At 62.8% G+C, this 26,387-nt stretch overlaps 1 protein-coding gene across 1 annotated transcript; it reads left to right on the top strand.

Annotated features, from left to right (window-relative positions):
• The first annotated feature begins 2,510 nt into the window (after positions 1 to 2,510).
• On the top strand, positions 2,511 to 26,266 carry ACTN4 (actinin alpha 4). Its single transcript, XM_026057018.1, has 21 exons — positions 2,511 to 2,612; positions 10,636 to 10,750; positions 11,122 to 11,241; positions 13,837 to 13,923; positions 14,183 to 14,270; positions 14,707 to 14,785; positions 15,117 to 15,198; positions 15,563 to 15,648; positions 19,562 to 19,654; positions 19,783 to 20,013; positions 20,146 to 20,293; positions 20,515 to 20,665; positions 21,810 to 21,918; positions 22,050 to 22,190; positions 22,492 to 22,674; positions 23,047 to 23,181; positions 23,538 to 23,717; positions 24,152 to 24,298; positions 24,766 to 24,846; positions 25,770 to 25,928; positions 26,074 to 26,266. Exons 1-21 carry the CDS (start codon positions 2,511 to 2,513, stop codon positions 26,230 to 26,232), a joined length of 2,676 nt encoding a protein of 891 aa, XP_025912803.1. The 3' UTR covers positions 26,233 to 26,266.
• Positions 26,267 to 26,387: the final 121 nt, after the last annotated feature.

Below are 26,387 nucleotides of genomic sequence, written 5' to 3'. Positions count from 1 at the left end.
GGATGTAGTGGGAAGGGGACAGTCGGTCAAAACACGCGGGAAGCGCTGTGCCGTGCAGCCGGGAAGCAGCCTCGAGCCGCGGCCTGGTGGCTTCTCCTGCCTTCAAGTCGCCGTCCCGCTGTTCAAACAAGTCTCGTTTGCTTTCTGTTTGTGGCGGGGGCAGGCTGTGCCCGCGATTTCCTCGTACGGCGCCGTCCTTCCCCGCGTGCCGCTCGAAGGCTGGGGCAAACGGCCGCGGCCTGGACGAGGGGGAAGGGGACGCCCGGGCGAAAACAGCCGCGGGGCTGGGGGTGATGCTCCGGTGCTGCCGCGCGCCGCAGCGTTTAGTGGCTTTGCCGAGGATCTCCGCAAGGCTCGGCACCGGCGGACACCGGGAGCGAAAGGGCAGGACGTGCTGCCACGGCTCGGCGAAAGACCGCTGCCGTTGGGTAGGTACGAAGCCGCGCGCGCGTCTGAGCCCTCCAAACGGTTGCGGTTTCACTGCTGGTATGTGTCCAGTCCCTGGGGTTTCTCTTCTGGAATCTCAGCTATGTGACTGGAACAGCAGGGCAAAATCTGTCTGCATCCTCTGCGTGTTCTTCCAAACACGAGCAAACACACACACACACAAAAAAAAAGCAAATCCTCGCCAGCGTGCAGCCTTCCGCCTGCCTGCGCGCTCCCGACTCCCGTGCGTTTTCCGTGCTGGCGACACTGGGAAAATAACTTTGCACAGATACGGTGTCCTTGAGCCAATGAGCGGAAGCCGTCTCCCGCGCTGCGATAGCGAGAATGTTTTGGAAGATCCTCGTTTTATGGAGGAAAAGCTCGTTTCTTGCAGGATCATCTCGCGTTTGCAGCGTGGGTTCGGTTTCTGGTGCCCTCGGCTTCGTTGCCACGTTGCTTTCCCAGGCCACGTTTACTGCCGCCTTCAATGAGTTGTAGCGGCAGCTCGCTCATCATGTTTGATATTGGGCTGTCCTGCGCTTGTTAACGACCTTGGCGTGTTTACGAGCTCGGGCTAATGACTGAGGCTGGTTAGTGTCTTGCCTTGCCTCGGTTTGGCTGCTGAGTTGACGTCCCGCTGTACCGCATCTCCCCGGCTTCTTTCCACCCGGCCGGACCGCGAGGACTCGCTGGTAGCTGCTCTCTTAATAGGCCGAAATACCTGAGCTTTTTTTGTTCTGCGCTCGTAAACCCCCGTTAAGGCGTTTGCCAAGATTAAAACAAGTGTGTATGCGAAACTTCTAAAGAGGGGATTAAATGGATGTAAACAGCTCCGCTTCGGAGCGGGGAGAAGCTGGGGCTGCCGTGAAGAGCAGGCTGCTGGCGTCTCTTGGGCTCCGCCGGAGAATGCTAAGGGATCAAAGGGCCTAATCCCGGCCCGGCGGGGGCTCCAGCTCCTTCGCTCCTCTCTCCGCCTCCCCCAGGTCCGCTCGCCGGCGAGCTGCGCGGGAGGACGAACGGGATCTAGGAGTGGCCCCTTCTCGACTGCTCCGCGAGATTCTTGGTTCCTCTCCAAAGGCAAACATCCGGCCCTAAGAGCTCCCGGTATTGCAGGAAAACATCTCGCGCTTTGCCGAGAGCCCTCGGCTCCCGCTGGCTTAGATCGAGCGTCTTTAGGGCCCTAGGAAGACGCGGTGCCCGGAGCGGATTCCCCTCGAAACCCTCCTTCGGAGGAAATTGCTCTGCAGGCTTCAAATCGCCACCTTCCTCTTTCCTCGTGCTCACCTGCTGCTATAAAAAGCTCCTGCTTTTTTTCCCCCCCCCTACCCCGTCGCTCCTGCGTTTGCCCTGGGGATTTTCTTCCCGGAGGAAGTGCAGCCCCGAGTTGCCCCCGTCCTCTACGGGGGTCGCGCTCCGAGCAGCTGCGTGCCGTGAGCCGCAAATCCTGCTCGCCCCTGGCTTTCCGACGTGGGAACGCTCGTATTCCAAAGCGTGACTCAGGCCTGCAGAAGCCTGTAAAAGCGGCCTAACGCAGGGCTGCCGCCGCGCTGCTTCCAGAGGGGATTATGGAAAAATGCTCCTCGCGAGCCCCGCGGCGGGAGCCAGAAACAGTCAGGCTTGGGGTTGGTTTCTGTTGTGTTTTTTTTTTTTTTTCCTTCAAATCTCAGACGTGCAGCATTTCCGCAGGCTGAACTGGGTGTTTGGAGGCTCGGAGCGGTCCCCTTCCCCTCAGTGTCCCAGGCCGGGATTTGGGATTCTCTGGGAAAAAAAAGGTTTCGTCCCCTTAATCCTGCCGAGGTGACTTTAAATCCGAGTTTGATTATTGACTGCTGACGACTTATCTGCTAACGATAACGGCGTGTTAGTGCCGGTTTGGCGAGGTCACGGGGACGGAGCTGCTGGGCAGAGCGGCCGGCTGGGCCTGAGCGCTCGCTCGAAGGGCCGCAGAGGTGGTTTGCGGGGCTTTCTGCGAGCCCCGAACAGGACGGCTTTACCCTGAGCCTCCTCTTAACGAGGAGCTGTAACGACCAGCGCTCGGGGAGGGAAAACTCTGCCGTCTTCCCGGAACCCGTGCGTGCTCCGCGATGGGGTTCGGGAATGGGCTGCAGATGCGGGCTGAGCGCATGCAGGTTCCCCCGGCGGCGTTTGGATCCTTGCTGCTGACTTGCACCGAGTCCCCGTGCTTGGTCCAGCAGCGATCCGGCTTTTTTTAGGAGTGTTTTTTTTCCAGGCTCCAGAGAGACTAACTTTGACCTAGTGCTAAGAAGCCATTGTCCGGGACAGGGCCCAGTCCAAGAATGCTGCTGGCTTAAAACCTCCTCTAAAAATACTTAACCCTCTCGCGTGGCGTCTCGCCTCTTCGTCCCCCAGTTCCCGTTAAAGAAAACGGGGCGGGGGGGAACCCCGGGAATAGGAACTGCATCGGTCGGAAGGAAACGGCCGGATGAAATTCTCCTGGCTTCCAGTGGGGCTTGGGCGCAAGCAAGCGAGCGCGTGCGTTAAAACACCGATTAGGGCCCTATCCCGAAGTCGTAAGTGTCTGACTTGGTCTTGCACTAACGTGCAACCTAAATCCGGGTTTTTAGCGTCTGCTTTTTGAATGAATCCGGGGCTTCGATCACCGTAGTGCGTTCGCAACCCTTCTCCGCTGGAGAGAGCGGAGAATTACCTTGAATTTCCCATGATCTAATGGGGCAAACTCTTGCAGGGAACTTATATTTAGCTCTAGAAATGTGCCGCTGGAAAAAAAAAAAAAACAAAAAAAAATACACCCTTCCGTAAAGGCTGCACATGCGGAATATTTGGAAGCACGGAGATAAATTTTTAACCAGCTGCAAACGTGGGTTTCCGTGCGTCTGGCTGGGGCGGGAGAGGCAACACCCAGGTTCGGAGAGGTGTGTCTGCTCCGGGAACTCCTCATCCCCGCAGGAATGCGAGTACACCGTGTTCGGCTCCCGCCGTGACTCACCTACAGCGATAGCGCTTTTTTTTTTTTCCCCTTTCTTTCTGTGGGAGTTTTTATCGTGTTTCTTACTTGGCTTAAAACCAGAAGTCTGGTGACCAAAACCGGTGGGGATCGACTGCGGTCCGAGCAGCCGCAAACCTCGCTCTGGCTCGGGACCTGGGACGCGCGTGCGGCGCGGCAGGTTCGCCGCCTTGCGGGGCGACGGCCGCTCCGCTTTGCCTGCCGCGGGGATTCGTTGCCGGCCGGGAGGATTCGGCTCGCTCCGAGCTGCTGCGCGGCAGGAAAGAAACTTGTCTCGGCGGCTTTTGTGCAGGCACCGCCGGGCCCGGCCTCCTTCCCCCCCCCGCCCCGTCGCCAGCGCCGAAAGGCCATTTCCTGCGGCCGCTTCTCCTCCGTCTCCCCAAACAATCGAGGCGAGAGCCTAATAAGGGAAAAGAATGACGAGAATCTCCCCGCTCCGGCCTCTTCCTCGTTTGTTCGGTAGCAGCAAATTAGGGGGGAAAAAAAAAAACACGACAGGAGAATGACAAGTGGCCGGAGGCGGCGGCAGCGGCGGCTCCTCGCCACCCCGGGAAGTCACTAACCGCCAGCATGGCTGTGGGCAGAGCGTACCTAGCCGGTGCCTAATTGCTCTAATCGTAATTAAGAGGCGGTTTGAGGCTAACGGCACCTCTGTTTTTTTGCATAATATCCTACTTTTTTTGAGTGTTTCCGTGTCGGGAGCGTGGCCTGCCTTGGATAACGCAAGGTGGGACAGGCCGGGGTGGGTCGCTCATCCCACGGCTGCCGTGAAGGTGGAGCTGCACCGGCAGAGGTGGCTTGGGAGTCGTCGCTCCCTACGATCCCTTTGAAATAAAAACCCCGTTTCTCTGGATTTTTTATTTTTTTTTCCCCTCCTGCCCTGCTTAACCCACAGAGCTGTTCCTCCTCGAAGCCGGCGGCAGAGCTGACTTTGGAGGAGCTCGGCTGGCGCTGGCTCGCGGCAGGTCTCCCCGCTCGCGCGTTTCCGGAACGGATCCGCCTGCTTCTCCGTTAGGCCCCATCTCGATGGGACCGGATGATCCCTGCGATCCCGCTGATGGCTAGCGCAGGCCGCGGTCCTGCGCCGCCGGTAATCGATCCTGCAGCTGCGGCGTTAAGAAAACGTGTTGAGAAATTCCTCCCTTCTCCGGGGCTTTGTTTAGTCTCCGAGACATCTAAGCGCAGGCTGCGAACTTCAAGCACGGGAGCCGTTTCCGGCTCGACACGCTTCCTGCGCGGGCGCTCGAAGGCGATGCTGGCGGCCCGGCCCGAGGGGAGGAGACGCAGCTCCGCGGCAGCAGCGGCTCTGGCCCGGCTGGCATGCTCCCGTTAAAAGAAGCAGGAGGTGGGAATTACTGGTCTGGAGGGGCCCCGTTGCAACCTGTCGTAGGGAAAAAAGCTGCGGGGGCGTTTAGCCGAGTGATCCCTGCCCCTCGGAGCTGTTCCTACAGGTTTTCCTTCCCGGGAAGTGCGAGTCCGGGGCAGAACTATGCTGTAAGACGTTATTCTAAAATAAAAATAAATGATGGAAGCAGACTTCTAAATAAAGATGCTTTTGGGGGCCGGATTATTTATCGTCTGCGGTGAACTAATGGAAAAATACTGACGTGCTTCTGCCCCGTAAATTTCCCCGAGTAAACAAACGCTCGGCCCCTGCCCCGGCCTCTAAAGCCGGCTCAGGCTCGAGGCTGCGCGAGCGTTTGTCTTCGCGGCGGTCTAAAGTCCGCGCTCGCCTTTGCCTTAAAAGGAAGGCTGTGGAAAACGGCCGGGCCCGCACGCGCCTCGAGTGCTGCCGTGAGCCGGCGACGCCGACGCGGCTTGGTACGCGGCCGCTCGCCTCGTCGGCAGATTCGCATCCCCTCCGAGCAGGCAGCTCGCGGCCCGTTCCGTCCCCGCGGCCTGTCCTTGCCGGCTTGTCCGAGCGCGGGGCTGGTCTTTTGGGGGCAGGTTACGCCGGGGGCGGTTAACAGCCCTCGCGTGTCCCGTCGCGGCTGCCTGCGTTTGCCGAGCTGGGCGTCCTCCTTCCGAAGGGAGGGGAGCGCTTTGCGCCGGAGGGCAAAATGGGGGGTTTTATTAGCATCTGGGGGCCCGATCACCGTTGAGGAGAAGCGTTGCGGGATGAACCGCAGGTGAAGTTTCGGCTCGTCGAAGCGAGGGCCCGGCTTGCCCGGTGGAGTGGACCCCGCCGCTCGGGAGACGCCCCAGAAGCTCCTCGTCTTGGGAAGAACAACGAGATGGATTCAGCGCGACTTGCCAGCGCGTTCCCTCCCCGTCAGCACCTTGATTTTCTCAAGGTTTCCCAACGTCACGCGGGTCGAAGGTGCCGTTCCTAAGCGGAGCCGCGGCCCCCCAGCTCGCGGTCTCCCCTCGACGCAGGACGGGGCTTTAACCCGGCCGCCGAGGCCCGTAGGAAGGTGTGTCGCCACCTCTTCCCCCGCGACAAAGGCGGCTCTGACACAATGCCTGGAAAGCGTTTCTCCGGAGCCTCCCGTGGGAAGGAAATTCCAGAAGCGTACGGAGAATCTCCTTTTTTAGTAACTTCTATTCGGAAAAGTGTTGCTCCCTGAAAGCCGCCCTTTGCCCGCTCCGTGAAGTAGCTGTAGTAAATCTTGCTCGTCTGATCCGGAGAGCGGCTCCTCGTTTCGGGAGTTTGAGCTCGAAGCGAGCCGCCAGCCTGTCCCCGCTTCGCCCGCTGCGGCAGAAAGCGCTTGCCTCCGTCGAGGTTTGCTCTCGGGAGCGCTCGAAGCGTCTACTCCCGAAGCTGTAAAAGTTTGAGCATCTCAAAATCAGCACAAGCGAGTCGGTGGCAGCCCGAGAAGCTCTGAACGCCTCTGCCGTAGTCCGGGTTTCGGAGGAGCAGCCGGCATCCGGCGGGTACCGTTCCTGGCCGGGAAAGCTCCTGCTTTCTTTACCCTCATCCCTTCTCCCAGGGGCTTGACAGAGTTTGGGCAAAACTCTGCTGAAACAGGCGGCTCCAATTTCCCGTTTTCAGCGGGTCTCTGCTGAGCAGGAGCTAGCGAGCAGGAGTTTGCGCCTCGGAGCTGAGCTTTTCGCCTCTCGGTCGACGCTGCTCACCGAGAGAGGAGGACGCGGGCGACGGGGTTTAATCCCGGCAGGCTAACGCGCGGCTGCGTGCGGAGCGCCGGGCGGCTGGCGGCCTCGGAAGGGAGCTGCGATCTTTTGAGGAAATGAGCTTCGAGCGAGGTTTGCGGAGGGCTCGAAGGCTTCTAATTACCTTCTGTTCTTCCCCGGCTATTTTTAGCTCCGCGGCAGTTTCCATAGCGTTTCTAAAACAAGCGCGGGCCGCCTGCGCCGGGGAAGAGAGACGCTTTGAAACCCGCGGTGGCGAGGGTGGGGCCCCTCTCGGAGGGCAGCCCAGACGCAGCCCGGGAGGACCACGTGGTCTTCGTGGCCAGGAGGACCACGTGGGCTCGGTGACCAGGGGCTCCATGCGGACTTGGTGGCCAGGAGGACCACATGGGCTCGGTGACCAGGAGCTCCACGTGGGCTTGGTGGCCAGGAGGACCACATGGGCTCTGTGACCAGGAGCTCCATGTGGGCTCGGTGACCGGGAGCTCCACGCAGGCTCGGTGAACAGGAGGACCACATGGGCTCAGTGGACAGGAGAACCACGTGGGCTCAGTGGCCAGGAGGACCACGTGGGCTCGGTGACCAGGAGCTCCACGTGGGCTTGGTGGCCATGAGCTCCTTGCGGGCTCGATGACCAGGAGCTCCATGTGGGCTTGGTGACCAGGAGGACCATATGGGCTTGGTGGCCAGGAGCTCCACGTGGGCTTGGTGACCAGGAGGACCACATGGGCTCGGTGGCCAGGAGCTCCACGTGGGCTTGGTGACCAGGAGGACCACATGGGCTCGGTGGCCAGGATCTCCACGTGGGCTTGGTGACCAGGAGGACCACATGGGCTCGGTGGCCAGGAGCTCCACGTGGTCTCGGTGACCAGGAGCTCAGGGCAGTTGTCTCAGCACGAGTGTTGCTGCCGAGCCGTGCCGGGAGGCCCCTCGCCAACAGCGTTTTCGAGCCTGTCCCGTCCAGGCGCTCCGATCTCCGGCTGCCTTTCCGCTGGCCCGGCACCAGGACGCCAAGGTCCCGTGGGCGCCGCGTCCCACCTGCGGGCGCCGAGCTGCCCTCGAAGGGGCCAGAGACGGCGGGTGGCGAAACCGCCCCGAAACACGGCGGGTTTCCAAACCGGCCGGTTTTAGCGCACCGATAGCTGCCCCTTGGCTCCGCTAAAAACCGCCTGGTTCTAACGGTCTCCGCTCTCCACCTCCAGCCTGACCGCAGACGTCAAAACACTTTCGCAGCAGCGCTCTCCTGGGTGCTTTTTTTCTTTTTTTTCTCTTTTTTTCGCACGCGCTGGCTCAGCCCCCGCGTGGAGGAGGAAGACGCCCGGCCCGGCCGGCCCCCGCGCGGCTCGGCGGGAGGCGAGCGCGGAATAGGTAGGGCCGCCCCGAACGGCCGTGCCAGGCCCGGCCCTGGCGGAGCCGCTGACTCAGCCGCCGCCGTTCCCATCGCCTCGCTCGCTCCTCCTCCCCGGCCTCCGATTGCGTTAACGACGCCGCGCCGGAGGGGAGCGGGGAGAGAGGTGTGTCGTCGTCATCGTCGTCATCGTCATCCCCCTCTGGCCGGGGCTGCAGGCTCGGCACTGCTCCGCGGCCCCCAAACCGGGGCTGATCGTCGGCGGAGCTGCCCCTCGCCCGCCGATTCCCCCCCGTCACACACCAAGTCCCCACGGCTCCGGCAGCCGGCACCTTCCCCCGAACCCACCAGGGCACCCGGGTGTTTTTGGGTGCCAAGAGGAGCAGCGGCCCAGCGAGCCGCGGGGCAGAGAAGGGCCTAAGAGCAGCAATAAGGCGAGCGGTTAATATATATAAATATATATAGGAAGCACAGCCTAGGTTGTAGCATTTAATGTCTTTGGAGTCCCTAAGGCTTTTCCAGGGGGCCGGCGAGCCCGTCCGGGCTCCCTTCGGGGTCCCCTGGGAGCAGCCGGGTGGCGCTGGGCTCCACCGGCGTCGTGGCCGCTCTTTGAACGTCCTCTGGGACGCGGCGTCGAGCAAGCGGAGCCGTTACTTATCGTTTCGCCATCGGAGGTGACCCGGTTCTCCCGCGCAAGGTCGGGCCCGGCTTGTTTGTTCTTCGGGCGCCGCGAAGCCGGCGGCCGGCTCGGGTGAACGGCGAGGGGCCGAGCCTGGATCGGCTGCTGCTGGCTGCCTCCGGGCAGCGTTTCGTTCGGCGATTCGGCGCCGGCCGCCTCGTCCCCTCTTTCCGAGCTCCCGTCCCTGGGATGAAGGATGCTGCTTGTCCTAAAAACCCCTCTGTAAACCCGATAAGTAGCTGCAGATGCGAAAGCTGGGTTTGGTTAACCTTAACCGACCCGGGCCGCCCGGCTTAGCAGCCTGACTGCAGGAACGCTCGGTTTCGGCTAAAAACCTCCGAAAGCGGCTACGCGCCGCTCCTCACCCTGGCAGCTCCGATGCCATCGGTGGTCTCCAGCCCGGGTTGTTCCTTGGGATGCTACCGTGAAAGTCGCTTGGTGGAAACCAAACGTTTTTGGCTGGGGGCAAGCTGCCTTCCTCAGCTCCGTCGGTTTGTCTCCACCTGATGGCCGGTTCGGCCCTCGGTCGACGGAGAAACAGCAAAGGACCGGAAAAAAAACGTCCCTTTCCATATATCCCGAGGCCACGCGCTGCGGGAGCCGGGGAGCTCAAGCAGAGCCCGGGTTGACCAAGCTTCGGCCATGCCAAATAACCGTGCGGGGAGCAGCCGGTCCGGAAGCTGCTTCGTATCTGCCGTCTCACTGCCGGAGCAGGGAATCGAGGGATGGGGAGCAAGGGTTCGGCAGACCGCCGGGGGTGAAATGTTGCTCGGCCGCGGTTCAGCACATTGCTACCTCCTTTTCCGTCTTCCTGAGGAGCCCTTGGAAGTCGCCACCGACGCGGGAGAGGTCTCTCCGGTGGCAGCGGAGCGTGAGCCCTGCTGCGCCGGGAAGTAAACTGGGCTCGGTTACAGGAGCGCTTCCGCCCGGCGCCTCCTCGGCCTTGCGTTTCGGTCTTCGAAACGTCTTTTCCTTCCCCTTCCCTGCCGCCCTTCCCAGGCTTTGAAGACGGATCCATGGGAGACGCTGGCTTCCCTCCGTCTACCCCCTGTGGGCGCCCGCAGCACGAAACATGTGGCCGCGGCCGCGCTCCCGAGCCGCCGTGGGCAGAGTCGCCGCGCGGTCGCATCTTTTAACACTGATCCCCTCGTTCCCGGGGGGGCGGTAGGGGGGAAGCCTTCCTCCCCCCCCTCATCCTCGCCAGACGAACGGCTCATTAAAAACCGTCGCTGCAGCATTCCCCGGCCGTGAGCTCACCGGGGCCGGCGAGCATTGGCTGCCCCGGCCCGGCCGCCGAACAATACTTCATTCACGCGCCCCAGCGTGGCCGCGGCGGCCGGAGAGAGGGGGGCGGCAAGCGGACCCGGCCCCCGCGGCCTCCCCGGGGCCCGAGGGAGAGGCAACACTGCCTTTCCAGGGGAAAAGCCGGGGGGGAAACGGGGACGAGCCTCCCCTCGGAAACCACCCCCACCCAGCGGCCCCTCGCTCCGCTGCAGAGCCGGGAAGCAGCAGCGGGTGTTATTACGACGCCCCAAACGCTCGTGGCGAGGCCGGTGGTAGCCACCCGCTTTTCCCAGCACCTGGAGGAGCTTTCCAAGGACCCTCCGTCACGGAGGAGCCGCCGGCTCCTCGGAGCCTCGCGTTTCGTCGCGCTGAAGGCCCTGCGTGGGGCAGAGCGTCGGTTAACGGCGTCCGGGAGCTGTCGAACGAGCAGCAGCCGTCAAAACCTGTCCCTTCAGTGGGTTTCCGGCTCCGCAGCCGTTCGCGGCGTGCCCCTTAGGCCCTTAATCCCGTTTTTTCGGACGTTGCTCCCGGTTTGTCGAGTTGCAAGCGCCGCATTCAGGGCGACGCGGCTTATTCCCCCGCCGAGGCTTCGGGTCCGCAGGCAGCGAAGCGGAAACCGCCATCGCCCCCCTTCTAGCAGGCAGCGAAACGCCCAAAACGGGTGAGTTCGTGCGCAGCGAGGTTTGGCCACCCTTGAGCCTGGCGCATCGTTTCCGAGCGGGCGGAAGGGGGTTCGCCGTTCCTCTGGACGTTCGCCTCGCTTTGCAGCGTTGGGCCCCCAAAAGGTCTCACCTTCCCCCCCCCCCCGCCTTGTCCTTGCAGACGTTCACGGCCTGGTGCAACTCCCACCTGAGGAAGGCCGGCACACAGATCGAGAACATCGACGAGGACTTCCGCGACGGCCTCAAGCTCATGCTGCTTCTGGAGGTGATTTCGGGTGAGTGCGGCGCTCCGGCTTCGTGCCGGGCAGGACGTTTCGGCGTAACCCCGCCGGCCTCCGTAGCGACTGCGGGCGCAGCACGCCGGCTCCGTGGTACCGATAGATGCTCTCGCTGCCGGTCGCCTGTTAAAATCTTCCTGGAGAAGTCGCACTGCTCTGTAGGACACAAGGAGACCTTGCCCTGCGCTGGACCCCATTATTTGTGGGGGGGTTTTAATAGAAATGTGCAGAAATACCTAAAAGCAAGGATTTTGTCCCAGCATTGTGGTGAAGGGCTCATCTGCCTTCTCTTCCTTGATGTTCTTTAGCTTTTACCTTAAACCAAAGCTTCTGACGCTGTCGATTTCCTTTTTTTTTTTTTTCCCCAGGGGAACGATTGCCAAAACCAGAGCGGGGCAAAATGCGAGTGCATAAAATCAACAACGTGAACAAAGCTCTCGACTTCATAGCTAGCAAAGGAGTCAAGCTGGTCTCTATAGGAGCTGAAGGTGAGTTTGCTCCAGCGCGCCTCGTTTCGGCTCCTGGGGCCATTCCGTGCCCGGGCCGCGCTCCGTAGCGGGAAGGCTTGCCCTCAGCAGCTCGTCCGTGCCGCGCGGGACCCGCGGCCTCTTCCCGCTGCCCTGCCGAGCGCCGCCGCACTGGGCCGCCCTCAGCGACGTCAGCGGTCTAGGAAGCACCGAGGTGAACCCGGCTGCCGCCTGCCGCGTCGGGGTTTGAAGGTCGAAGGCGGTGGCGCCTCCCTCGCCGGGGTCGCGGCGATTTCGGGGAAGCTGTTGCGCAACCTGCTCTCGCTGTACTCAGCAGAAACGATGGTTTATCCCAGCCTGCCCCAAGCTCGAGGCCCGGACGAGGTGCAGCTCGTCCTGAACGAAGCTTTTTTAAGCAAAGCCCGAGCTGCACCTCTCCGCTTCTGCCTAACGCAAAGGGAAGCCAAATAGCAGGGGCGATCTGAAGGTGCTTCGGTGATTTTTTTGCCTGCGGTGAGGTTTAGTGATCAGTTTAAGGCTTGACTTTCTCTAGGGCTCATCAGGTGGGCGCCTGCCACTGTCTCTGACTAATTGCCATTAGCGATCGGATCAAAAACAGAAAGAAAATCGCCCCAAAAGCCTCATATTTGTATCTGCGTGGTTCCAAGTCCTTCTGCCTGGTATTCCTTTGAACCTCGCCAAGTATACGTTCTGGCAGGAAAACTGTTTTGATTTAAAAAACAAAATTCCTGCCATTAGATGAGGATCTCGGATTTTCCTTAGTCGCGTGGTTCTCTACGGCCGAGCCAGCTCCCGGCTCTGCCTCTGTCCCAGCTGTATTTATTTGGTCTATCAGTATAAAAACAACCTGGTTACACAGACCAGGAAACCTTTGCTTCAGCTTTTCTCAAGTTGCAAAACAAGCACAGCGCGCCCGGTGCCTGCGCCGCCGCTGGCGGGACTTGCTTTCGGCAACCGGCTGGCGATTTCGTTTACGCTGAACCCCTGAATTCGGAGGATTTGCATAACAAATGCGAACGCAGCGTGGAAACACAGCGTCTTGTTCTTCCGCGCTTGTGTGGGAGAATACGCAGCACCGTCGCCGCCGATGTGCCAGCTTTGGAGCAGCTGGTTAAATACGGAATTGAATTCCGCCTCCCCCCTCGCTTTGAGGTTTCCCTATGCCCCGAAGGGCCACGCTGAGGCTTTGGAAGAAGATTTTCCTAGCAGGCTGTAGTCCATCTTTCTGGGCAGCGACCGGCACCAGACCGTGCTAAATTGGCTTGTGCGGTTCAGAGCCTGTGCTGCTCGTCCTGGGATTTCTTTCGAGACGCAGGGCCGGTTCTGGAGCTCGGGAGAGCTTCCTGCAGCCGCGCTGGAGGCTGCTGGGCCCCGCTTGGCAGCGGCTCACCCTGCGGAGCCAGTTTGAAGAGCGCAAAGCGCGGCGGCTCGCGCCGAGGCTTCGGCTTTGAAGTCTGTCGGCTGGCGTCGCTTTGCTGCTGGGGAAGGCTGACTGTTCCCGAAACCGGTGCGTGTTCCGACCGGCACCGCGTGAAGAGACAAGACGCGAGGGTGTGGCGGCAGTTACAACAGTCGGCTTATCCGCCGCGGTCTCCCCCGCGTCAGCCGAACGGTCATTGCAGGCGACTGCTCTTGGAGTGTCTCGGCTTAATCCCCCCCCCCACGCTCGTTTTGGGGAGGGTTTGGTTGCTCAAGACATGAGACGTTTCACACCTCCTTGTTCAAGCAAACACCTTCTAGCTGCTCTCCGGCCTGGAGGCGATCCCGAAGTCTTTTCCGTGGAAATGAGCGTGGCCGGGACGGCGCGAACTTTGCTGCGGGACGCTGCCGGGAGGCGCCGCAGATGTGGGCTGCGCTGAGCTCCGAGGGAGGCTCTGCTCAAAGCCAACGTGGTGTGGCAGCGCGGGATGGAGCACCCAGAGCCGGGCGTTAACAGCTGGAGTTGGAAAACATCTTCCTTTCGTGGAGGGCGGTTGCTCCGGAGCTGGACTTACCTGCTCGTGAAGGCCTCGGGGCGGGGATGCAATGTGTGGTGGGCGGCGAGCTGTGTGTTGCTGCATCGTCTCCCCGCTCAGCTCCCTAAATACCAGGCTAATTCGAGCAGTGAAACCAAAGCGTGGAGCGGGTTGGGTGACAAGCCCAAATCCACGTGCGCCGGGCATCTCGTGTGCTGCTCTGACAGCTCCCGCCTCACTCCTCAGCACCTGAAAGAAAGTGGGGAGGGCAGGAGGGAGCCGTTTTGTGCCGCCCGTTTGCCGCGTTAGACATGGCCCTCACTGGTGTCACGCCAGGCAGCAGCAGGTTAGCGTCCAGGCGTCCTCTGCTGAAGCGCCGTCCCGGTCTCCAGACATCGTGATGAGCTCTTGGCCTGCAATCCTCCAGCTCTCACAAGCCACAAATCAACAAATGTCTCCCTAGATGTGCTTACGGTGCCGTCTCGGCATCTGGTGGCTCGGAAGAGCGGCCGGCCGCCCTTGACGGCTCACCGCTCCGGTGCCTCTTGAAGTTGTTCTCCCGGCACGCGTGGATGGGAAGCGGCATCCGCCGTCTCCAGCCGCAGGGAGCTCAAAGTCCGGCTTTCCCTTTCGTTTTCAGAGATCGTGGACGGTAACGCGAAGATGACGCTGGGCATGATATGGACGATTATCCTCAGATTCGCTATTCAGGACATCTCTGTGGAAGGTAAGAGGCCGGGGTGGGTATGTACGGGCGCCCGCGCCGGTCGGGTGAAGCATGCTCGGCGTCGTTAACTAAACCCAACCTAGAGCCCTGCGCTGCTCGCTCGCGAGGCCACCAAGCTGGCTGAGCGGCCTCCCTTTAGCGGGGGACAATTTTCAGCCGTTAACGGGATCTGCGCTTAGCTCGGCTAAACGTCTGAGCGGCGCCTGCGGGCTCAGAGCGGCTGCGGGGCGAAGCCCTGACCTGTTGCGTCCCTTTGCAGAGACCTCCGCGAAGGAAGGCTTGCTGCTGTGGTGTCAGCGGAAGACGGCCCCGTACAAGAACGTCAACGTGCAGAACTTCCACATCAGGTGACTGCTCCGGAGGCTGCTTCCGGGCGTCTCGGCTCTGGGAGCGGCTCCGTTACGCCCTTCAGAAGAAATGAGTCCTGCTCCTTCAGCCTTGAGGCTTCTCGGAAGTATTTGGGGCCTACTCTTAATCTGGAGAAGTTTTCGGCATGGCTCAGCTGGCAGGGAAAATGCAACTCCCACGTGTTTTTGCTGCAGTTAGTCTGAAATCTCTGCCCCTTCTCTGGGCTGCCTTTCCAGGAGAGGTTTTCAAGGCTAGATCTGAGGAAGATGCACGATTTATACCTTTCCCCCCAGTTTACTAATTCGCAGTAGAAGGGCCGAGACAGGAGGGGGGTGTCAGGGGACCCTTTACGCAGCGCTCCGCAATCGTCGTCGGCAGCGTGAATTTAACCCCTGCCCTGCAACAGCAGTCTCACTCTCTCCTCCTCTCTTGCAGCTGGAAAGATGGTCTTGCTTTCAATGCCTTGATCCACAGGCACCGACCCGAGCTCATTGAATATGACAAGCTCAGAAAGGTAAAGCTCTGCGGTAGTACAGCCTCTCTGCTGCTTTTCTCCCCCGAATACTGAGTTTTGAGCTGACGGAGAAGCATAGTTGCCCTTCAGTCCACCTGCCTCACCGCCTCAGCAGCAGACGGACAGACTGGCAAATCCGAAAACTTCCTCTGCGTCTTCTCTGTGAAGCAGGAATGGGAAACCGATAGGGATTCAGAAAATAGCTGCTGCTTCCTGGGTGATCTCTGGATTAGGGATGCGTGCGGCCAAGCTGTTGCGACACTTCTATGCTTTTTGAAGCCGTGATCCGCTTGGACGGGCCCTTCAGTAGCTTTTTTCCCCCTCTTTCTAGGACGACCCTGTGACAAATCTGAACAACGCCTTCGAAGTGGCAGAGAAATACCTGGACATCCCCAAGATGTTGGATGCGGAGGGTAAGCTGTCCGGGCACTTCAAGCTTTAACTTGCTGCCGAAGGGCGACTCCCTCCACGTACGATTAATGTCCAAGTTCTGATGGAAAATCTCCCCCTTCAGGCGCCAAGACAATACGCTGGTGGCCAGCCTTGCTCAGGGTTCGGGGGGAGGTCGTTTAACGTAATGGGACCTGTTTTTAACCCGCTCTTCTGCCTGTACAGGTGTATTTAGCTGGCTTTTAAGAGCTGCTTGTTTGTGGGATTCCAGCGTAAAGAAGAGCTGGCTTCTAGACGTGGCGCTAGACGCAGCTTGGTGAGCGAGTCTGGCTCACGTTAGGAAGCGAGCACCCCCTTCTCGATCTAACCCTTGTCGTTCACTTGCAGACATTGTCAACACAGCCCGCCCTGACGAGAAAGCCATCATGACCTATGTGTCAAGCTTCTACCATGCCTTTTCTGGGGCTCAGAAGGTACCGGAGGCGGCTGTGTCCATCTTGCTGTAACATTTCCCAACTGCGGCATCCTACACTCATTCGACTTCTCTTTCAGATGGCCGTTGTCTCTCGTTGACCGGGAACCAAACCTCAGTTTGTTCACGCGGGTTTAAAAAGCTGCTTGGCTTCCCTGATTCTATCTGTAATTTCACACCAGAGCAGCTAGGCCAAGTGACGGGCAGAGCGCCAATCTGGTAATAACCCGGGGCACCAGCAAACTTCTGCAAGCTCCGGGACGCTGCCTGACGCAACTTGGTAGCTAACGTCTCGAAAACAAGGCCTCAGCGCTCTGAAAGAGGCTGGGCTGTAAAGCAAAGGAAGCACAGCAGCAGAAACACCCCCCGTCAGCCAGCTCCGGTTTGGATTCCGGTCCCAAGCAAGCGCTTGTTCCCCTCTGCTGCATGCTCGAGGGGTTTGGAGATTCCCGTGCTGCTCCTTCACCCTTTCTCCTCCCTTTCTCTCTGCGCAGATATTGTAGGCACTCTCAGGCCCGATGAGAAGGCCATCATGACATACGTTTCCTGCTTCTACCACGCTTTCTCGGGGGCTCAAAAGGTGAGCTTTGCTGGGTGGAGCTGCGTGCTGCTGCTGTAGGTGACTGGGGTTGAACCGCTACTAACCTTGTGCCTTCCACTTCCGGAAGCTTGTTACGCTGCTGCACGGCTTCTTGAACCGTAAAAACGAGAGCAGCCTTACCTCTGCTTCGGCCAGGAGAAGAACAGAGTGTGTGTGTCCCTCCTAAGAGCAAAACCCGGGCTCGTTCCTAAGCTCTCCCTCCTTGCGGCCGCGGCGGAGAGCAGTAGGAGAGCCGGCATCTCCGCTCCGGCCGCGGCCCTGCCGCAGCGGTTAAACACAGTGTGAGGGGAGGCGGAAGGAGCAGGCGTAGCGAAGCGCCCTAGCTTTCTTCCTAAAGAGGCTGCCTTGCCCCGCGTCCGGCAGCCGGGGCTGTTCCTGCCTGTAGCCAAGCGAGGAGGGAGCGTGGGGAGCAGGTGAGCTGCGGGCCGTGGGGCTGAAGGCGCCCTGGGATGCACGCCGCCGCATTAAGCGCCCCGGAGCTCAGCTCAAACTGCAACGGAGACCTGCCAGCGACTGCGGTGGGAGACGTTCAGCACAGCTCTCTCCAATTTCAGGCTGTTTTTTCAATGAAAAATAGTAGTGGCGGCGAACGCTGCGGCTGGATGCATTAACGCTGGGGAAATCCGCCCGAGGCTCATTACGAGAGCTGTGTGCGGGCGGCTCTTCGACGGGAGCGTGTCTTGTGCTCCCGTCCCTGCGGGTTAGCCCCGCTGCTTTTCTTCCTTCCCCGCAGCCTCCCCCTTTCTCTTCCAGCCGCATTCAGTAATGCTGAAAACCAGCTGGAAAAGTCTTTTCCCGGTTGAGCGTAGCTTGACTTTTGCCACCTTGCGGGACCGTAGATAACCTGGGTAACCGTTCCAGGAGTCGCAGTCTATAATGACCTGCGTTTCCAGCCCTCTTCAGCGCAGTCTGGGCTTACGAGAGCTCTGGGTGCTGTTTTAGATCGGCTCAGGCGCCTCAGAGGACTCGCAGAGCAAAGGGCCGGGGGAGAGGAGAGCCCGTGGTCTCCACAGCTCCGTGCTGGCCAGAGACCTCGGTCAGAGGCTTGTCGGATCTCCGCTCTGAGCCAGCGCCGACCTGCTACAAATCCTGTCGTCTTGGGGCTCGTTAGAGCCCATGGCTCTAACGCGACTCTGCAGCCGTGCTTTCCTTTCCCTGCTCTCCGGCCCCCGGAAGTGCCTGGCTCGCCTGTGTGCTTAAGGCACCTGCTGCTAACTGCGGGAATCTTTGCCGTTGGATCCGGATCCGTTAGACACGGTCGGGTTATTGCAGCTGAACCGTGCTCAAGCCCTTCTCCGGAGCGGCGGGCGTTGGCCTGGTCCCGCTGCCCGGCTCTGGGATGAGGGAGCTGCTCCCCCGTTTTTGGATGCGGCCCCTTGGCAATCGCTGCCCCCTCTGGGCCGAGCTTTGGGAAGCCGTTTGTTCTGCGGAGCAAACCCCAAAGGCAAAAATCCTGGCTCCCCGCGCGGCCGACGCGCTCGCCCCGCCGCAGACCCTGACAGCTGCGCGTCGGGTGCCGGCCCAGCGCTTTTCATGCCGGCTGATTTCCCGGCAGCCCTAGGTCCCGGTCGGCTGCGGAGGTGGTTGTTAAAGGTTGGGATTCATTTGTTGGCCGGCAGCGTAAACCCGTCGCTGGGCCGGAATTGCTTGCCTGGTTCGTTAGCCAGCGTTTTGCAGAGCCCATCCGGACAGGCGTTTCTCCCCTACGGCTTAGCGCTTCCCACAACCTCCCCCCGGGCAGCTGGACCGTGCGAAATCGCGGCCTGGCCGGTCGCTTTTGTTGTCCTTCGTGAGCTCCCGGCCCTTCGGAGGGCAGCTGGCAGGTTCTCCGCATCGGCTGCTGTTTGCCAGCTTCGGGAGCACGTGCTGCTCTCTGCCCCACCGGCGCGTGCCGCACTCGGGGTCCGCCGGGAGCACGGCTAACACGGCTAAGCAGTGCCCGGAGCAGCGCAGCTCCGAATGCCGGCTGCTGGCGCTTGCGCTTTTTCCTTGAAGGCTTTCAGGCTCCTGATGTCTCGGGTTTGGTTTCTCGTTGTTGGGTTTGGTTTTTGTTTCCCCCCCCTTCTGTGGCGACTCGTTTCCCCAGCTCTGTTTTTCCTCTCCCCGTCCTTCTGTAGACCCTCCTCGCTAGTTCTGCGGGTGCCTGGCTTTCGCCTCCTCTCCTCGGACTCTTTCTGTGCTGCCTGCCGAGGTACTCGATCCGCAGGCTTGCTTTTCTGCCTCCGCCTATTCCTCACCCTCCCACCCAGTGCGGAGCGAGGATCTGCCTGCACGGAAGAGCGGGAGCCTGGAGGATGGTGCTTAGATCCCGGTAAAAGCCCGACCGGGGCAGCGTGAGGGGAGCTGGAGCTACTTGCTCGGAGGAAACCACTGCGGCTTGCGCTTGCCGAGGGCATCCGCTCGGGGAGCGCTCGGGTCAAAGCCGCAGCTGCGGATGTGCTGCGGAGCGGCCCCCAGGCGCCGGCTCCCGGGCTTGCATCCCACCGAGGCAGTGGGAAACGGCACGGGCCGAGGCCTCCGCGGCGGACGGATGGCTCCCAGCACCGCAGCCCCAGCAGCCGGGCCGGGTGCCGTGCCGTTATCCGGGCGCTCGCGAGTGTTGCCGTCGGCAAAGAGCTCCGCGCGGGTCCGCGGGCGCTGGGGAAGGGCTGCGCCCTCCCAGCGGCTTTCGGTCTGCCCGAACCAGCGCCGGTGCCCTGCGGCCAGGCGCCCCCATCCCGAAAGCGAGCTGTGCTTGCAGCGGGGCAAGGGGGAAAATGGAAGAAAAACTACCAAGGCGGCAGCAGGAAGGAAGCGTGGGCTCCGCTCCCGACCGCCACCGGCTTGCCGCGGCCCCGTCCCTCGGCGCTCCGGCGCTCGCAACCTGAGCTTGCCTTTTCCGCAAAGCCCTTCGCAAGGCGTCGCTTGCGATGCCGGAGCCGAAAGCTGCAGGCGGAGATGGGCACGAGCCGAGCTGCGCGCGAGCCGCGGCAGGCGCAGAGCGGTGCCCCGGGGTGGTAGCGCCGTGCCGGGGCCGGGGCAGCCTCAGCCCCGAGCGCGGCTGCCGGCAGGGCCCCACCGGGAAGGCAGGAAGCTCTCAACCTCCTTCCAGGTAAAGCTGCTGCTGCCAAACGCTGCTGGATAAAATCCCCGGAAAGCTGCTCGGGCAGAGCCGGCTTCGGGCGCTCGCTCAGCCGGGCAGGGGCCGCGCGGGTCGGGGCGCCGCGGCCCCTCGTGCCTTGCCGCGCGGGTCGGGGCGCCGCGGCCCCTCGTGCCTTGCCGCGCGGCGGACGGGCCCGACTTTTACCCCCTTGGGCTGCTCTTTCCCCTCTAGGCCGAGACGGCGGCGAACCGCATCTGCAAAGTGCTGGCTGTGAACCAGGAGAATGAGCACCTCATGGAGGACTACGAGAAACTAGCTTCCGACGTAAGCCCCCTCCTCGCACAGCGGCTCCCGCGCTTTGCCTTCCTTCCCCCTAAAACCAGCGGCGGATACAGCCCTGGCCGCTATTCCCTGCCCTCAACTGAGCAAATCCCCTTTTCCACCCCCTGCAGCTGCTGGAGTGGATTAAGCGCACTATCCCCTGGCTGGAAGACCGCAGCCCCCAGAAGACCATCCAGGAGATGCAGCAGAAGCTGGAGGACTTCCGCGACTACCGGCGTATCCACAAGCCCCCCAAAGTGCAGGAGAAATGCCAGCTGGAGATCAACTTCAACACCTTGCAGACGAAACTCAGGCTGAGCAACAGGCCTGCTTTCATGCCCTCGGAGGGGAAGATGGTCTCGGTAAGCAGCCCCTGGGGTCGGCTGCCCCGCGAGGAGGACGGGGAGCCGGAGGGTGGCCGCGCGCCTCCGGGCCGCCTCGTCCTCCGCGCGGGCGCCCGCCAATGCCCCGCGCCCTCCTGCTCTGCCCCGCAGGACATCAACAACGGCTGGCAGCACTTGGAGCAGGCGGAGAAGGGCTACGAGGAGTGGCTGCTGAACGAGATCCGGCGGCTGGAGCGGCTCGACCACCTGGCCGAGAAGTTCAGGCAGAAGGCGTCCATCCACGAGTCCTGGACTGAAGGTAGCTGCTTTTGAGGGGGCGGACGGACCTTTTTTCGGGGGGTTGTGGGGGGAAGACGCACTGCTTTGGACCGGACCGGCCTGCCGAGAAGCTAACGTGGGCACAATTGCCCCCGGCGGTTCCCTGGTGCCCGTCCCAGCGCGTGCAGAGGAGGACGGAGCGCTCTGCCCTGCCCCGCTCCGGCTGGGGGGAGCTGACTGCCGCCGTCCTCCTCTTCCTAGGCAAGGAGGCCATGCTGAAGCAGAAGGACTACGAGACGGCCACCCTGTCGGACATCAAAGCCCTCATCAGGAAGCACGAGGCCTTCGAGAGCGACCTGGCAGCCCACCAGGACCGCGTGGAGCAGATCGCCGCCATCGCGCAGGAGCTCAAGTACGTCCGCCCGCCTCCCCCCGGGCTTCCCCCTGCCGCAAAACCGAAACCCGCTCCGCTCCCCTTCCCCTGCGCCCGCTGCGGGGAACCTCCTGTAGCTGAAGCTCAGTGCGCCTCTTCTTTCCCCACCGCCCCGGGCTGCAAACGGCGGCTTTCGCTCCTGCCCCGGCGCCCTTTTTGCTGCCTGCCCGGCGCTACCCCGCGGCGCCGCGACGCTTTTCGGTCGAGGCGCGAGGCTTTTCTCCGGGCCTTGGCTGCTGGCGGCCTCCGAGCCGAACCTGGAGGGCGCATCGCCCGCGAGCGCCGAGGCGGCGGCCCCCTCGCCCGCACAGTGCCCCTATTGTTCTGCCCCTTCCCTTCCCCCTCCGCTTGCTGCGCCGCCAGAATACAGTTATTGTAAGGGCTTCCAGGGAGCCGCGCGCCTTTTTTTATTTTTTCCAGCCAGATAAACTTGCACACAATTAGTACACTGAAAGCCGAAGGCAGGGCGAAGCCATGAATGGAGCCCTTATTCCAGCGGCTCGAGTAGCCGAGAAGCTGGGAAGCAGGGACGCGCCGGCTCCGAGCATTACTTCATGGAAAACCTGCGGAGGCCGGCAGGGGTGGAGGAGCCGGGCCGGCTCGCGCAGGAGCCGCCGCCGTGCGCGCGGGGCTTTAAAAGCGTCCCGGAGCCGCCTGGGCGGCGCGCGTGCGACCGTCCCGTGGCTGGGCTCCCGGGGTGCCCGCGGGCCGTCCCGCTGCTCTCCCCAGCTCCCCCACTGCCTCCTGGCCATCCTTCTCGCTCTCATTCCTTGGCCTTTTCCGCAAAGCGTCTGGGACGGGCGCTGGCGGCCGGCAGCGCTGCTAGAAACCCGAGAGCCGCGGGTGGTGGAGAGCGAGCCCAGCGCGCGCCCGGGGCTCGTCCCGCTCGGCTCCTCGCGAGGCTCTGCAGGGGCTGCGGGAAGGGGCCGCTCGCGGCGGAGCGCGTCCCCCAGGGAGGCCGTGGCTGGCCACGAACGGGAGACGGGAGCGAGGCGGGAGAGCGGAGCCCGTCCCGAAGCAGCGGGAGCGGACGGGGCGTCTCCTCGCAGCCGCGGTCTCCGCAGCCCCCCGCGTCCTCTCGCGTCCTCACCCCTGTGCTTCTCTTCCCTTTGCCCCGCTAAAGCGAGCTGGATTACTACGACTCTCCCAGCGTGAACGCCCGGTGCCAGAAGATCTGTGACCAATGGGACGTCCTGGGTTCCTTGACCCACAGTAGGAGAGAGGCCCTCGAGGTAAATCAAACCTGCCTGCTCGCTGGCTCCCTGCCCCGAATCGCGGCAGAGGAGGCTGCACCACCGTCGCCTGCTGCCGGGGAGGTTCATCTGTTCCTAACTTGGCCCATCCGTGTGCCTCCTTCCCGCAGAAAACAGAGAAGCAGCTGGAAACGATCGATGAGCTGCACCTCGAGTACGCGAAGAGGGCAGCCCCCTTCAACAACTGGATGGAGAGCGCCATGGAAGACCTTCAGGACATGTTCATCGTCCACACCATCGAGGAGATTGAGGTAGGAGGCCAGAGGAGACAGGAGGAGGCTCCGTAGCCTTCGGCTTTCGGCAGGCGCATTTGTCTCGTGTTCTGAGGTGGCTTCTCTGCCGCCTTTCCATGCTGCCGTGAGCTTTGGGGTCTGTAAGACCCAGAGAGCTCGTCCTCAGTGGAAAGATGCTCGTGTGAGCAGGTATAAAATCATCCTCGAAGGGGCCCTGAGGTCCCCAAGCCTTCCAGTGCCTCACCTGCTGAAGCCGGCTCCACCACGCGGTGCTCCGGCACCATCTCCAGCGCTCTAATGTGGATCCCGTCTCTCGCAGGGACTGATTGCGGCTCACGACCAGTTCAAATCCACCCTGCCCGATGCTGACAAGGAGCGCGAAGCCATCCTGGGCATCCAGAGGGAGGCGCAGAGGATCGCAGACTTCAACAGCATCAAGCTCTCCGGGAATAACCCTTACACTTCCGTCACCCCGCAGATCATCAACTCCAAGTGGGAGCGGGTAAGCGCCCCTTGCTGCGGACAGCCCCGATCGCAGAAGTCCCGGCTGCAAAAACGAGCTGCCGTTGCTGTTTGAAATGCCGAAGGGGGTCGGGTTAAAACACCTTGGCAGCAGAGGGATCTGCTCAAGGGCAGTGGCCTCCCTGCTCCGCCGGCAGAGCAGACGGCTGCAGGCTCCAGAAACCGTTTCCTATCATCATTGCGCCCGGACTAGCTGCGTTCCGGAGGTTTTATGGCCGTGCCTTCCTGCAGCCTTCCCAAAATAGCCGCCCTGGCAAAGAGGGCCTGTCCCTGCTGCCGCGTGCTCCCGTCCGCCCCACGCCGCAGGGGGGGGGCCGATGGGTTTTCCAGCACCGTTCCCGGTTCCGCGCAGGTCCAGCAGCTGGTGCCCAAGAGGGACCATGCCCTGCTCGACGAGCAGAGCAAGCAGCAGTCCAACGAGCACCTACGGCGGCAGTTCGCCAGCCAGGCCAACATCGTGGGACCCTGGATCCAGACCAAGATGGAGGTAAGGGCTGGACCCCGGCGGGTGCTGGTTATCCGGCGGCTGGTGGGCGCCGCTGGAGTTGGAGTGCCATCTGCCGTCGAGAGGGCTCGCGCTCCGCCGAGGGCTAAACCCCCCCGCGAGGAGAGCTGGCTGTCGGTGCGGCCTCCCCGGCGCGCGCTGGCTTGAGAAAGCACAGCTGCGAACGGCGAATCGGCGGAGAAAATCGGCCCACGGAGCCGCGGGCGGCTACCTGGGGCCGAGCCCCGGCGCGCGGCTCGGAGCAGAGCCTGCCGGCGGCTTCCTCGCGGCCGCGCCACGGCAACCCAGCTGCCCCTCTCCCTGAGCCGGCCCGGCCGGGCTTTGCTCCTCTGCCCCAGGAGATCGGGCGCATCTCCATCGAGATGAACGGCACGCTGGAGGACCAGCTCAACCACCTCAAGCAGTACGAGCAGAGCATCGTGGACTACAAACCCAACATCGACCTGCTGGAGCAGCAGCACCAGCTCATTCAGGAGGCGCTCATCTTCGACAACAAGCACACCAACTACACCATGGAGGTGGGTGCCCTTCGCCCTGATCCCCGGCGCGTCCGAAACGCGGAGGGCTGCAAGCGGGAGCGCAGAGAGGCCTGAGCCTTCGCTCTAGAGCTGAGTCTGAGCTCAGCTACCCCGTCCAGGCAGCCCTGGCGTGTGCCCAGCCAGGCCGAGGCGGGAGAGGGGTCGGTGTCACTTCTAGGAAGACCCTTGCGAAGCCTCGACTCGGGGGGGCAGCGAGAGTCGGGGATGCTGGAGCCTTCCAGCTTGGCGGTTGGCTTCCAGCCCTTGAGCCTCGCCACGGTATCGGCGTTAGTCGCTTCCCGTCCGGCGACTCTCGCTCCGCCGATTGGCTCTGGTGAAAGTGGCTGTCGCGGTGCCGAGGCGCTCGCCCGGCCTCGTCAAGCGGCATGGCCCCCCGCGCTCGCCCCTCTGAGCGTGCCCCTCGCCTCCCGCAGCACATCCGCGTGGGCTGGGAGCAGCTCCTCACCACCATCGCCCGCACCATCAACGAGGTGGAGAACCAGATCCTGACGCGCGACGCCAAGGGCATCAGCCAGGAGCAGATGCAGGAGTTCAGGGCTTCCTTCAACCACTTCGACAAGGTACCCGCGAGCTCGAGCGCGCCGGGACCGCGGCCGACTGCAGAAACGTCCCTTCCGTGCGACTTGTCCCGCCGCCGCCTTCCCCCTCGGGCAGCGCGGAGCGAGCTGCCGCGCCAGCCCGCGTTCCCCTAAAGCCGCTCTGCTCTTCTGGCAGCAGCGAGACCGGGGCCGTTTCTTTTTCTCCCCCCCCCCGTTGCCTTGAAATTCCCCGGTGCGGGGAGGCAGCCCTTGATGCACCGTGGCCCCCCCGGTTCGCGCCCCGGCCCCAGCGAGGCGCCGGGGGAAGCAGGCGGGCGGCGGCAGAGCCCACGGCGCACACCACTAACGGAGTGTTTTTCCCTCCATCCCTCCCCGCTGGTGCATGTCTCCTGCCCCCCCTCTCCTGCTGCCGCCACCGCGCGCGTCGTCGTCCGCCTCCCGGCGCGGCTCCTCGCCACGCTGCCGCCCCCGGGCCCCGCGTGGCGCAGGACCACGGCGGTTCCCTGGGACCGGAGGAGTTCAAAGCCTGCCTCATCAGCTTGGGATACGATGTGGAAAACGACAGACAGGTACCGAGCCGGGCCGCCGCGCAGCTCGCGACCGCCACCGCCGCCGTTAACCTCCCCCCTTTCCCTCTTCCCGCCCCCCCATCTGGGGGCCCCTCCCCCCCCCCCCCCCCGCCCCTTCCTTCCTCCCTCCGCCGCCCCATTGCCCGTGTCCGTGCTGGATTTTCCTGTTCGGCTCCTCTCCCCTGTTCCTTGGTGCACTGCATCGACGTTCCAAAATGCCTCCTTTGACTGAATCTGCCTGTTTTTCTCCTCCTTTCACCCCCCCCCGCTGCCCTCCTGGGCTTTTCCGTCCTCTCTTCCCGCCTGTCTCTGCATGCGCTGCCCGTCTCTTGCCCTTGGTGGCTGGCTCTCCCTCCTCTTCCTCCTCTGTCAACCTCTCGGAATAGAAGCGCACAGGAAGCATGGACACGGATGACTTCCGAGCTCTCCTTATCTCCACGGGATACAGCCTGGTACGCTCTCGGCTACTTCCCCCTTTTTCCCTCTGCCTGCTTTTCCCTTTCTGATCTTCTCCTTTCCGTCCGCCCGAGGGGCTGCGGTGGGTGCTGGCGCCCCGCTGCGCCGGCTTGGGACAAGGCGGGGGAAAAGGGCCGCAGGTGGGGAACGGCTCCGTTGCCGGAGCAGCCGGAGCCCTCCCGCTTCCTGGGCGGAGGCGGCTCCCGCTCGAGGGCTGAGCGCGGACGCTTCCGAAGCGGGAGTCCGCCATGCCGCCGGCGTCTCTCTCCTGCCCCGCCAGAGCAGAGAGGGATTCGCCTTCGGAGAGGTCTCCCCTGGGGGACAGGGAGCGGATTCGCCCGGCTCTCGGATGCGGATTAGCTCGCGGCAGAAGGCGGACGCGGGGCGGGCCGTAGCCGTGCACGCTCCGCTCACCGCTGACCTGCCTCCTTCCCCTCTCCTCCTCCTCCTCCTCCTCCTTCTCGCAGGGCGACGCTGAGTTCAACCGGATAATGAGCGTCGTGGATCCCAACAACAGCGGGATCGTCACCTTCCAGGCTTTCATCGACTTCATGTCCCGGGAAACGACCGACACGGACACGGCCGACCAGGTCATCGCCTCCTTCAAGGTCCTTGCTGGGGACAAGGTGAGCGGGAGGGGAACACGCTCGCGCCCGGGGCGCTACGGAGCCCCAAGCGATCCCGAGCGACTCAAAAGCGCAACCCGGAGCCGGAAGCGGTTCTGCCGACCACCCCCTCAGCTCTTCCCCCCCCACCTTTTCGCCGCCGCAGAACTACATCACGGCCGAGGAGCTGAGACGAGAGCTGCCGCCGGACCAGGCCGAGTACTGCATCGCCCGCATGGCCCCCTACCAGGGCCCCGACGCCGCCCCCGGGGCCCTCGACTACAAGTCCTTCTCCACGGCGCTGTACGGCGAGAGCGACCTGTGAGGCGGCCGACGGCAGCACCGAGCGCTGGCGCTTCGTGGCGGCGGCCGAGCCCCGGCTCCCCGCGCCCCGCATCTCCGCTCGCGCCTCCCCCCCCCACACCGCCCCGAAGCCGCTCCCTCCCCTCGCGCCGGGCGCCGAAAGCCGCCCCCGCTCGC

The sequence above is a fragment of the Apteryx rowi genome, unplaced genomic scaffold (genome assembly GCF_003343035.1).
Source record: "Apteryx rowi isolate R43461 unplaced genomic scaffold, aptRow1 scaffold_1356, whole genome shotgun sequence".
NCBI classification, from domain to species: Eukaryota; Metazoa; Chordata; class Aves; order Apterygiformes; family Apterygidae; genus Apteryx; species Apteryx rowi.
The sequence above is the reverse complement of the archived record's forward strand: the minus strand, read 5'-3'. Positions and strand labels throughout refer to the sequence as shown.

Excerpts from the sequence above, each read along its gene's own strand:
- ACTN4 (XM_026057018.1), top strand. The coding sequence starts at position 2,511 with ATGGGGTTCGGGAATGGGCTGCAGATGCGGGCTGAGCGCATGCAGGTT. Across the intron at positions 10,751-11,121 it reads GCTTCTGGAGGTGATTTCGG|GGGAACGATTGCCAAAACCA; the intron begins GTGAGTGCGGCG and ends TTTTTTCCCCAG. Across the intron at positions 24,847-25,769 it reads ATGTGGAAAACGACAGACAG|GGCGACGCTGAGTTCAACCG; the intron begins GTACCGAGCCGG and ends TCCTTCTCGCAG.